This window comes from Pristis pectinata, chromosome 21, assembly GCF_009764475.1.
Source record: "Pristis pectinata isolate sPriPec2 chromosome 21, sPriPec2.1.pri, whole genome shotgun sequence".
Taxonomy (NCBI): Eukaryota; Metazoa; Chordata; class Chondrichthyes; order Rhinopristiformes; family Pristidae; genus Pristis; species Pristis pectinata.
In genome coordinates this window covers 35,777,540-35,790,852 of record NC_067425.1, presented here as the reverse complement: position 1 = coordinate 35,790,852, position 13,313 = coordinate 35,777,540, and the positions used below count along the sequence as shown (strand labels likewise).

At 50.0% G+C, this 13,313-nt stretch overlaps 1 protein-coding gene across 5 annotated transcripts in view; it reads left to right on the top strand.

Annotated features, from left to right (window-relative positions):
- Positions 1-12,409, top strand: part of camkk1a (calcium/calmodulin-dependent protein kinase kinase 1, alpha a) — an 87,419-nt gene extending 75,010 nt beyond the window's left edge. For all 5 annotated transcript variants that reach the window (XM_052035200.1, XM_052035201.1, XM_052035199.1 and 2 more), the window contains one exon: positions 5,177-12,409. In XM_052035200.1, coding sequence (XP_051891160.1) covers positions 5,177-5,249 — 73 coding nt within the window. In that variant the 3' untranslated portion in view covers positions 5,250-12,409. The remainder of the gene's footprint in view (positions 1-5,176) is intronic.
- The last annotated feature ends 904 nt before the right edge of the window (positions 12,410-13,313 follow it).

Genomic DNA, 13,313 nt, shown 5'->3' with positions numbered 1-13,313 from the left:
AATTCCCCTCCAGACGACAGCTCCCTGAAAGTGGTTGCATGAGTCGATAGGGTGGTAAAGAAGGCGTATGGCATGCTTTGTCTTTATTAGTCAAGGCATTGAGTTCAAGAGTCAGGAAGTTATGTTGCAGCTTTATAAAACTCTGGTTAGAGCATTGCATTCAGTTCTGGTCGCCCCATTATAGGAAGGATGTGGAGACTTTGGAGAGGGTGCAGAAGAGGTTCACCAGGATGCTGCCTGGATTAGAGGGTATGAACTATAAGGAGAGGTTGGATAAACTTGGGTTGTTTTCTCTGGAGCGGCAGAGGCTGAGGGGAGACTTGATTAAGGAAATTATGAGAGGCATAGACAGAGTAGACAGCCGGTATCTTTTTCCCAAGGTTAAAATGTCTAATACTAGAAGGCATGGATTTAAGGTGAGAGGGGGAAAGTTCAAAGGAGATGTGTGGGGCAGGTTGTTTTCACGCACAGAAGGTTATGGGTGCCTGGAATGTGCTGCCAGGGTGGGGGTGGAGGCAGATACGATAGAGGTGTTTAAGAGGCTTTTAGATGGGCACATGAATGTGCAGAGACTGGAGGGATGTGGACCGTGTGCAGGCAGAAGGGATTAGGTGTCATTAGCTTAATTAGTTCTGCACAACGTTGTGGGCTGAAGGGCCTGTTCCTGTGCTGTACTGTTCTATGTTCCATGTATCTATGACCATAACACTGTAGGGAGGCTCAGCTCTACAGGGGCAGAGAGGTTCTCTGGGTCATCAAACAGTGAGTGATGTAGGAGAGCAAATCTATAGGCAAATATTGTATTTGTGGTTACACTACACTCACACTGTAGAGTAACACTGTACAGTCACACAGCATATTCACACAGTCTGCATTCACACTGTAGAATCACAATTTACAATCATAGTATAGTTATAGTTTACAGCCACACTGTAGAGTCACACAGCTTGTCGGGGACCTCCTTTCAAGATGCAAAGGACAAAATGTCCTCATGTCCTTCTTTTTAAATCCTTAATGCAGTAAAGCTCTGATAATCCGGCACCCTTGGGACTTTGGTGGTACTGGACTGGGAGATTTTCTGGACTATTGGATGTTACTGCTGTTAAGGGTCCAACACACTTACCGTTCACTTTCTACATGTTACACTGTAGTATAAAACATTTTGCTTTGAACCCAGTGAGTTTAAAGGAGCAGGAGATTGCACCCAATGACTTTCACCTTGTGAGTTTCGGCTTGTCGAAACAAGTTGAAACATACAAGCGCTCCGGCTGCAAACCTATCCTCGTCCCTGACCCTGGTGATCGTGATCCCAGCTCCAGTTAGGGCTGCGCGCTCTGCTCACCCTCTGGACCAGTGAGTAAGCCGATGCCAAGCCTTCAATGCTTCTGAACAATCAGATGGTGGACTGTTAGAGTTTCTGTGTCCCAGAGACCAGTTCTGGGACCTTCAACATTTGCGCATTAAGTACTCACCATATGACTTGGCCGGAGCTCTGTAACTGTTTGGACCAGCAATCTAACGAGCTGTCCACGGACATCAGTTTGAGTCACAGTTTCTGAGCTGTTCCTTCCCATGCCACTGCCTCTCCTAATTTGGGATTGCAGCAAATATGGGAATTTTGCTCACGTTTCTGACTCCAGTATAAATTAGTGCCAGTAGTCATCGTGGTCCCAGTTCAGGGGCCACTGCTGGTTAAGATAAGATAAGATATCTTTATTAGTCACATGCACATCGAAACACACAGTGAAATGCATCTTTTGCGTAGGGTGTTCTGGGGGGCAGCCCGCAAGTGTCGCCACGCTTCCGCCGCCAACATAGCATGCCCACAACTTCCTAACCCGTACGTCTTTGGAATGTGGGAGGAAACCGGAGCACCCGGAGGAAACCCATGCAGACACGGGGAGAACGTACAAACTCCTTACAGATAGCTGCTGGAATTGAACCTGGGTCGCTGGCGCTGTAATAGCGTCGCACTAACCGCTACAGTAACGTGCCGTGCCATTTCTAGTTTAAATCAAGCCTTCAGCAGAATGGAACTCGTGTGTGCAGTGTAGGCAGACAGACAGGCTGTGGGTCTGTGCAGATACAGAGAAGATGCAGCTGAGGCAGTGTGCACAGCAAGTTAAATTTGCAGTGAGTCCTTAGTATTATCTGCATGTGTCCGTAGCTTCACATACAACATTTCCTTTGCCAATTATTAAGGAGGACCTTCCCTAATGCCCCAACCCTTGCACGTGCCCCTATGTGAGACTGAAACCACTGCAGAGGCTGACAGACTGAGTCTGTGACACTTCCACTGACCGTGACCCCAGGGCTTCATTCATTCTGCCTCCCACAGAACCCAACTTCATTCAGTGATCTGTGCACAGTATCAGAGGGAGGCAGACAGGGTCCCAGTAACAGAAGCTCTGGGCTCCTAACACACCCAACCCCACAGAGCACAATCAGACCAGTCAGCTAATTCTGGGGCAGACTGGCAAACGCCCAGTGTCACCAGACATTGGACATCAGTATCTGGATGACCCTGTTCAGGAGGTAAGGGGGAGCCAGTTTGGAGAACACTGTTGAGTCATTTGATGGTGCAGTATACGATGGTTAAAGGTATGGAGAGGTGATGTTGTTCAAGGATCAAGATCTCCATACCAAGCGCAACCCTGTACAATGAGCACCCTTCCCTTGTCTGTGGCAAGGTTCCCATCTGAAATGAACGTGGCATCGTGAGGGGAGGCTGAGGGGGAAATGGGGGGAGAATGAGGGGGAAATGGGGCAAGGGTGGGAGGCTGAGGGAAGTTGGGGAGAGTGGAGAAGAGTTGGGGAGAATAAGGGGAGGGTGAGGGGAAGGTGAGGGTTGGGTGAGGGGAGGAGCACTTGTGTCCATGCATATATATATATTTGTATCCATGTGTGTGTATACTGTATACAGTATATATTACTAATACTATTACCTGGTCATGTACATGACTGTTCCATATGAGAGGCACTTGGCAATGGTTTGGCTTTCAGCTCTGTGCCCTGCTGATTGAACTGACGTGATGGTGCTGTGTGGTGCTGGGATGGTGGAGGACGTTCCCTGCCTGCACCTGAGCTGAACAGAGACCATCCTGTTGTACAGTTGATGTAGGACACATGCACGTGTGAGTGGATGAAGCAGGGCGACTCACGTGCCTGCTTGTCCGGCATTTCACCAGCTGAGGTTGCCTCGGTATGCAGGTGGCGATGGGATATCTCCTGAGGGCCTGGGTTTTAAATTAAATTTTTAAAAAATATTTTATTTACAGCATGGTAACAGGCCCTTCCGGCCCAACGAGTCCGCGCTGCCCATTTTAAACCCAAATTAACCTACCCGTACGTCTTTGCAATGTGGGAGGAAACCGGAGCACCCGGAGGAAACCCACGCAGACACGGGGAGAATGTACAAACTCCTTACAGACAGCGACGGGAATCAAACCCCGATCGCTGGCGCTGTAATAGCGTCGCACTAACCGCTATGCTACCGTGCCGCCCAAGGTCAGGCATACGTTACTCCTTGTTGGCCCAGGTCAGGCATACGTTACTCCTTGGACCGGTTGTGCCTGTCACTCTGGGTGCCTCCCAGTGGAGACAGTGCTATTTGGCTAAATTACACCTGGATATCCCTGTGGATACTGTAGGAGGGTGACTGGGATGTCCTGACAGATGGGGAAGGGAACTTTCAGTTCCACCCATGTGGAGTCCAGCGACAGAGCACAGTCTGGCTGGGCTGCCCCAGGGCTTGTGGAGCTGGTTCACTGAGAGCTGGTGCTGAATCCAAGACTCACTTAACTCTCTGGGAACTGCTGGGTAAATATTTAGGAGGCAAAAGAGAGGCCAAGTTACAATTTTAATATTGTTTCTTTACATTAACACTCCTAATTATGTCTTTTATGTATTTTTAATTGTTTAGTTTTACTATATAATAAAATCACTTTACTATGTCAAGGTTATCCCTCCCCCAGCTTTGCTGGCTGTCGGAGGTGAGCAAGATGTTTCTGCCTCGACTTCACCTCCGCAGGCCACCTGTCACTGCTTAGACCTCCCGCTGAATGCTGGGATAGAGAGGGCCCAGCCCATTAAAGTGTGGCCCTGTGATGCCGGGCCGCAGAGCCCTGGGCTTTGCTCAAATTCCTTTCACCACCCTGTGGTAGCAGAGAAAGACCAATTCTCCCCTAACTGGCAGATGGAATTTAACTCAGATAAATGCGAGGTGTTGCATTTCGGTAAGGCAAACCAGGGCAGAACTTACACAGTAAATGGCAGAGCCCTGGGGAGTGTTGTAGAACAGAGAGACCCAGGGGTACAGGTACAGAGTTCCCTGAAAGTAGCTACACAGGTAGACAGGGTGGTGAAGAAGGTGTTTAGCACACTGGCCTTCATCGGTCGGGGCACTGAGTACAGAAGCTGGGACATCATGTCACAGCTGTACAAGACGTTGGTAAGGCCACATTTGGAGTACTGCCTATAGTTCTGGTCGCCCTACTGCAGGAAGGAGGTCATTAAGCTGGAAAGGGTGCAAAAACCATTTATGAGGAGCTTACTGGGACTGGAGGCTTCCAGTTACAAGGAGAGGCTGGGTAAGGTATAACATTTTCTCTGGAGGTTGGAGACTCAGGGGTGACCTCAGAGAGGTTCATAAAATCATGAGGGGCATAATTAAGGTGACTAGCCACAGTCTTTTCCCCAGGGTAGAGGGGGCTCCAAAACTAGAGGGCAGAGGTTTAAAGTGAGAGGGGAAAGATTTAAAGGGTAATTTTTTTACATGGAGGGTGGTAGGTGCCAGAGGCAGTGATAGTGGGGACAATTATGTGGATTTGAAAGGTTTAGAGGGATATGGGCCAAGTGCAGGCAAGTGGGACTAGCTAAGTTAGCCATCTTGGTCAGCATGGACGTGTTGGGCCGAAGGGCCTGTTTCCCTGCTGTATAACGCTATGACAGGCAACTGATCTCTGGTTCATTGCCATCTCTCGCTGGTCTGAATGCCAAGCTGGGGAGACCAGGGGTGGGAGTCAGCTCTGTGCACCCCTGTCTGGCCCCGGTGTGCCCAGGCAGTGTTCAGAGGGTGGTGTCTGGTGTCTACACCGACCGGCTCCTCCCCTGAACCCGGAGCCTGGCCCAGGAGAAGCAATCGAGTGCTAACGTTTCCCAACTGTCCCTGTTGCAGGAAGCAGGTGAGTGGGGAAGCGGGGAAGGACAGCGAGCTGCCGGATGTGTGCGAGGATGAGGCGATCTCCTGAGAGCCCAGAGCTTGTGCATGCTGCATTCAGTCCGTCCCACGCTCGTATTCGAAATGTCTTCACTCCTCATTCCCACGCGGCCTTCCATGGACTAAAGCTTCCGAGAAACCCGAGAGAGGTTCTGACCAACCGGCAGATGTGTACACGAGGACGAGGCGAGGAAGTAAAGTGATCCCCGTTCTCGAAAGTGCCTCGCTGGACGAGATGGCACCTCATGGGGCGTGTCGCTGTGGGAGGTCAGTGTGTTCACCACCCGCCCTATTTCGGCCCCCTGTGAACTGTCCTGTGAACTGCCTCCGGGCTGCAGAGTGAACCTCCCTCATCAGCTCTCCTCTGCCGGACAGATGCCCTGGATTGGGACGAGCCTGCAGCTTCAGTACAGGTGACGGGTACCAGGAACCAACTTACACTGTCAGCTGCGTGTCACGTGGCCCTGTACTGGTGAGGTGCAGGCTGCTCCCTGTGATCCTTTCAGGGTGATGTGCAGTGACCAAGACTCTCCCCAAAGTCAGAGTTGAGTTTATTGTCAGATGCACGAGTCCATGTGTGCACAGGTGCAATGAAAAACTTACTTGCAGCAACATCACAGGCACAGAGCATCAGAGACACAACATTCACAAGAAAAACATAAAATAAACTTAAATTATACAAGAAAGAACACAATTGGAACAAAAAAACAAAGTCCATTGTAGTGCAAAGTGGCCATAGTGCTGCTGTACTGAGGCAGTGATTAGGGTTGTGCAGGTTGGTTCAAGAACTGAATGGTTGAAGGGAAGTAGCTGTTCCTGAACCTGGTGGTGTGGGACTTCAGGCTTCTGTACCTCCTGCCCGATGGGAGCTGCGAGAAGATGGCATGGCCCGGATGGTGGGGATCTTTGACGGTGGATGTTGCCTTCTTGAGGCAGTGCCTCCTGTGGATACTACCGATGGTGGGGAGGGATGTGCCCATGATGTATTGGCTAACACCCCCGACATCTGTCCCCTGAATTAATTTTGTTAGTGACATAATTTAGCAAATTGTCCAGCAGATTAACGAAGCAGATAAGTTAGCATTATCTTAACGATTTGGCTGATTTGGTGACTGATTCCCAACTTGCTGGCATGCTCGGGTTCCCGGCGGAGTTACAGAGACGTGGGAGTGGTGATCCCAGCAGGTGTACTGGGGCCGGGCAGAGGACCAGAGGGTCAGTCAGAGTTCCTGGGCTCGAGGGAAGGGCCCTGGAGCACCGTGGGGGCCCGAGTGTAGGCAGGAGGAGATGTGTCTGCTTGGTGTCAGGAGGCTGTGGCACCTTGCCCACTGGGTCACCAGACCAGAGAGACGCCTACTCTCCCTCCAGGGGTCTATCAGGTGTGGGTGTTTATTCCCTCACTGGCGAGGAATGGGGTGGAGGAGCATTCTGGCCCGTCACTCCTCACTTCTCTGGGGGAGCAGGCACGGTAGGGACACCTCCTGGATCCCCAGGAATCCAGAGGCAGAGGAGAAAGTCACAGGGGAGAGGAGGGGGGCAGTTTGTCTACAACATCCAAGGGGAATGAGGAGGCTGACCCTGTCACTGGAACTGCCCTGTGGCTAAAGGCCTGACCCCGTGTGTGCCTGTGGACTCCACCAGGGTCAGTGGAGGTCAGTGAGTGGATCCCAACACTGAGACCAGAGCATAACCCCACACCATCGTGTCCTTGGGACCACACCGCCTGACAGGAACAGACAGACCAAATGGAGGGATCTCGCTCTGGCTGAGGTTCCCTGACAACTCTGTACAGTTCACTCTTGCTTCCTGATCCTGAATACAGTGTACTGTCTCACAGTGTCACACAGTTTACAGTCACACTGTAGAGTCGTAAGTGTGCAGTCACACTGTGAAGTCACACAGTTTGTAATCATACTGTACAGTCACATTGTAGAGTTACACTGTTTACAGTCACAGCATAATCACACAGTTTACAGTCATATAGTGTAATTACATTGTTTGTAGGCACACAATATGGTCACACAGTTTACAGTGTCTTGGAGTTTACAGTCACACAGCATTGTCACACAATTGTCACACAATTTAGAGTCACACTGTGTAACCACACGGTTTACAGTCACACAGTTTACAGTCACACTACATAATCACATTATTTATAGTGTGTTCACAGCACGTTCACACAACTAACAGACACACATTATACTCACATGGCTTACAACCGCACCGTATTGTCTCCCAGTTTACAGTTGCCCAGCTTACAGTCAGACTGCATTGTCACGTAGTTTATAAGTTACATTGCATTGTCACAGTGCACAGTTACAGTGTAGTCACAGTTTAGAGTCACACAGAATAATCACATAGTTCATAGACATACAGTGTAGTTTAACAGTGTACTGTTACACGGCATTGCCTCAGAGTTGCCAGACACACAACATCAGTCTACAGTCACACAGCATTATTAAACACTTTATAGTCACACGGTCTAGAATCACAGCATTGTTTGACAGTTTACGGTTATACAGTGACCTCACACAGTCACATAAACAGTTATACAATAGCGTTTCGTTGCTCGGTCTGTAGGTACATGACGTACAGTCACACAACCTACAACCACAGCATTTGCAGTCAGTCAGCATCATGGTTACAGTCATACATGCAGAAACAGCCTCGCACCAGTTCAAGTCACATAAGTTACAGCCAGGTAGCATACAGTGACAGTTTTCAGTCACATATTTTACTATCACTGTGCAGTCACCATACAGTCACACAGTTAATGGTTTACAGTTTACTGTCACACTTTACAATACTGCAGCATACAGTCACAGAGTTTGCAGTTACACAACTGTCAAACTACAAGTGCTACGGCCTACAGTCAAATAGTTGATAGAGTGCAGTCAGCATTCACACTCACATTGCAGAGAGCCACAGTATGCGGTCACAGTTGGGGCAGCAGTAGGTGTGGATATAGTAGGCTGTAGGGCTTGTTTCTGTGCTGTAGACCCTCTATCCCTATGAGAGTACAGGCAAACAGTGTGCTGTCACACACACAGCATCACACCCATACAGTTAGAGTTCAAGTCACACAAGGTACAATCACAGTTTACACTCCCATTGCCACCAGTATTTAATATTGGCCATCTAATTTTCAATATATTAAACAGTTCCTGACAAAATATCTAGAATGATTTGTAGAAATTATCCTTATCGTTCTGCGGAATGCACAGTGGTGCAGCGGGTAGTGCAGGGACCAGGTTCAATCCTGACCTCCGGTGCTTCCGGGGCACTTTGCCTGTGTATGGATTTCCGCAGGGTCGGCAGCCTTCTCCCCGTCCCTGAGAGAGTGGGACTGAAGGGATTGGTGTGGTTTGGACCCAGTGCGTCGAGTAGCCTCCTTCTGCGCCATAATAAGTAAGGTGGGGTGAGAAATATTGATTGTGGTTCTCACATCTTGTTTACACATGAAAGAGGCTCCCCACTGACTCCCGCCACACACCGAGCAGCCACTACTCAGATACAGGACCAAGACAGAAGAGACTGCAGGTGCTGAAATCTAGAACAAAAAAACAGAATGCTGGAAGAACTCAGCGGGTCGATCAGCATCTGTGGAGGCAAATGGTGATTAAAGACAAAAGAGACCCAAAAACGTCAGCTTACACCTTTTGCCTCCACAGATGCTGCTCGACCCGCTGAGTTCTTCCTGAGTTCTGTTGTTTTGACTCGGGTGTAGGAAGAGGCCAGTCAGCTGCCCAGAGTTCCTCCGTCCTTCCTGGGGCCCCTGGGTGAGAACGTGCTACATTTTTCACCACCCTTTGAAGAATGCTTTCTGATTTCTCACCGTAGTAAAGTTCTGCTTGTGTGCTTGTTCTAAATCCTCTAGTGCCATTTCTGAGGGCCAGTCTCCCGAATGGCTCCAATCACCGAACCATCGATTCCTCAATTGTATAATATAAACAGAAAACACTCAACTGGTCAGGCAGCATCTGTGGAGAGATGACAGGTGATAGTTTGGATCTGTAGCGTTTGAGATCTGATGTAGGCCTGCAGACTCGAAATGTTTTTTCCCACAGGTGCTGCCAAGATTGACTGTATAAAGCAATGTTTTCAGAGCTTTGTGGTTGACTTTCCAGAGTGAGACACGCTGGTGTGAGTGGTGGGAAATGTGACAGGCCCTGAGGCCTAGTGGCCATGCAGGAGGGCATCAATCACCACTCCCTGCGGAACCTGGCGGGACCAGGTTATCCCGGGATCCTTTTCACCCCCTACAGGGATCCGAGACCCTCATCCACCGCCCCACGATCTCCAGCCTGACTCTGAACTGGTGATCAACATAAACACCTCCATGTCCAACTGATCTATGAAATCTTACCTCCAGCCCCAACACTGGGCTCTGAACTCCTAACTCCATTACTGGCTGGATATAAACAGTGAAGGGCAGATATTTTAGCAGCTTTGGGAAACAGAGGAATCCAGGAGTGCAAGTCCATAGCTCCCTGAAAATGGCGACACAGGTAGTGAAAAAGGTGTTTAGGTTGCTTGCCTTCAGAGATGGGGTATTGTGTATGAGTCAGGACATTGCGGTGCAGCTGTACGGGACATTGGTGAGGCCACACTTGGAGTATTGCGTGCAGTGTGGTCACCGCTCTGTAGGAAGGATGTGGTGGTGCCAGAGTACAGGAGGGATTCACGAGGATCTGGACTGGAATGGAAGGCTTTAGTGACAAGGAGGCTGGGTTTGTCCTGACTGGAGTGCGGAGGCTGAGGGGTGACCTTTTGGAGGTTTATAAAATTATGAGGGGCATTGATAGGATGAATGGTCACAGTCTGTTGTACTCCAGTCCTCTCGAAATGAATGGTAACATTGCACTTGCCTTCCTTACTACCGACTCAACCTGCAAGTTAACCTTTAGGGAATCCTGCACTAGGATTCCCAAGTCCCTTTGTACCTCTGATTTCTGAATTCGCTCCCCGTTTAGAAAATAGTCCACACCTTTATTCCTTCTACCAAAGTGCATGACCGTACACTTCCCTACGCTGAATCCATCTGCCACTTCTTTGCCCATTCTCCCAATCTGTCCAAGTCCTCCTGCAGACTCCCTGCTTCCTCAACATTACCTGCCCCTCCACCTGTCTTTGTATCATCTGCAAACTTGGCCACAAAGCCATCAATTCCGTCATCCAGATCATTAACATATAACATGGAAAGTAGCAGACCCAACACCGACCCCTGTGGAACACCACTAGTCACCGGCAGCCAACCAGAAAAGGTCCCCTTTATTCCCACTCTGCTTTCTGCCAGTCAGCCAATCTTCTATCCATGCTGGTACCTTTCCTGTAACACCATGGGCTCCTACCTTGTTTAGCAGCCTCATTGCAGCACCTTGTCGCCAGGCTTTCCTCAGTCCGTGAACTGAATTAAGGGATGTGCTTGCTCACTAGAAAAATCAGCTGCATCCAGAGAAACCATCAGGTGTAATTCATCTTTAAACTCCTTTGGGTTAGAGCTTTCATTCTTTGCAGATGAGGACTAAATCATACTTTCAGTTGGCAAAACTCCCCTCTGTCCGTCCCCTTTAATTAAAGGCAGGGTCAAGTAACTAACTCTCACAGTGGCTGTGGGTACAGTCCAGCTTCACTTGCTGCCCTGGATGGCAACACCATGCAGCCCGGTGAGAGGTTTGGAGGTAAGAGTGGCCTTGTTGGTTAACGGCCCAGCATGGGGTTAGGAGCTGCAGTTCTGAATGTGACCGCGCGAGGAGATGCGAGTGGTTGAGACACCTGAGCCGTGCATGGGGAAATGCATTGCAGGTTGGAACCACTGCACTGCGGAGGTGCAGGCTGGGAAATGGGCTTGGGTCTCCTTGTTCATCGACATGTTTCGAGAGGTCAGGAGGGGAACACGAGGAAGGCTATTTCAAGGTGCTGTGGGTCACTCTGGAAGTTCCAGGTTTCATGCTTGTGCCTGATGTGATCTCTGGCTAATTGCCCTGTTTCTCTTCCATGCCCGTTCTGCCGAGAGGTGTGGTGGGTTGGTACCCAGACCAGGAGCAACCAGAGTCCCAGCATGACGGTCCCATACTTCCACCACAGTGGAACGGGACTCCACCCTGTCCCAGCCTTTCACACCACCTGCCCTGGTACAACCCTGTCAGTCTGTCCCCTGCCCCTGCAACCAGGGCCCACCCACGGCCCAGTGCTTTCCCGAGGCCCCCACCTGACCACCTACCTGATGACCACCTCAGTGTCCCACCACACCCTCAATCACAGCGCTGGCCCCAGGCCTGCACTAGACCACAGCCTTTGGCCCCCTCTCCCCACCACCCCGTTCCAGCGGGCACTGTCTGTGGGCAGGCTGGGGGACTTGTACATCACCGCCTCACACATCTGGAGTACACAGCTGGCGATGAGAGTTCCTGGGCTGCAGTCTCTGCCTTGGTTGCCCACAACCTCTAACTCGTTGTTGGTGGGCTGCGTCGTTGTACCTCCTCCAGCCCCTGGTGGCATTGGCAGCCCAGCAGGTACCTGGTGGGATTTGTCACTGTCGCCCAGCAGGCACTGCACGGATCACCAACAGTCGTCCATCTGAGAGTGCAGCCCCACAGTAACATGCCTGGCCTTCCACGCATGGCCCATCCTTGTATTGTACCCAGCATGGCAACCGAGGTTAAATGATGCGTCTACGTCCTATTGAAATGCGGCACTGAATGTCTCTTCTGGCAGTTAACCTCTCAGTGACCAGGTCGGTTTGTGTGGCTGATGAGGCATGTGTGCTGTTTAACTTCCAGCCCTCTGCCTTTGGTCAGCGGTGTTAAATCACTGAAAAGTCTCCTGTGGCTTTTTAACTTTGATGTAGTCAGATTATCACCGTGTCATTGTTCCACTGCATCTGGCTGGAATGTAAAGCTCAGTGTTTGCTGTGTCTAATGGGTGTTACATGAAGTACACTGTTTCGACTATATCTTATGCATGGTGCAACTGAACTTAGTCTGGGGAGAGATGCAATTGTTACTCTGTATATATGTATTAATATAAAGAGCATATTTTTTGCATGCTTTTCTATTCTAGAGATAAGTTAAAAAGGATCTTCAGTAAGTTACTCATAATGAGCAATGATGGACTCAACTGATTGGATAACTGCATAGAAAGCAAGATTACTGTAAATTTCAAGTTCAATAAAACCTGCTATATCCCAGATTTTGAACCTGTCTCTGTGTTTGATCTTTGGCTATGAGTAGAATAGTTCCCTCAACATTGAGAGCCCGTCCCTGATTTTGCCCGTTTGTCCTATCAACATTTTTTGTAAGCCGGAGCGCAAGAGGCTGCAGCTGCCGGGATCTGCAGCAACAGGTAGAATGCTGGAGGGACTCAGCGGGTCAGGCAACCTCTGTGGAGGGAGATGGACAGACGACATTTCGGGTCGAGACCCTTCACCCAGACAAATACTTCTGTGATGTGACTGGGACCGGAGGGCTGACTTATAGGGAGAGGCTGGATCGGCCGGATCTGTTTTCCCTGAAGTGAAGGAAGCTGAGGGGGACCTTATAGTGGTTTATAAAATCATGAGGGGCAGAGATAGGGTAGATGGTCACAGTCCTTTCCCAGGATAGGGGAGTCTAAAACTCAAGGGCAAAGGTTTAAGGTGAGAGGGGAAAGATGTAAAGGGACAAGTTTTCCACCCAGGCTGGTGGGTGTGTGGAACGAGCTGCCAGAGGAAGTGGTAAAGGTGGGTACAATTACTATGTTTAAAAGACATTTGGACAGGTACAGTACATGGATAGGAAAGGTTTAGAAAGTTATGGGCCAAATGCAGGCAAATGGGGCTAGCTTGGGTAGGCAACTTGGTTGCTTGGACGAGTTGGGCCGTAGACCCTCTTTCCGTGCTGTGACCTGGTGACTCACACCTGCCGCAAAGCTCACTATCTGCCAGGCAACAGCCAGCCCAGCCCTCCTGTTTGCGTCTGAGTCATTGGCTATTGCCGGCAGGCACCTCAAAGCACTGGAGAGATACCACCAGTCCTGCCGCTGCAAAATACACCAGGAGCAGAGCAGGCAACTTCCCCAGGCCAACAACCCCAGTGCTGAGGCCCAGCTCCGTGCT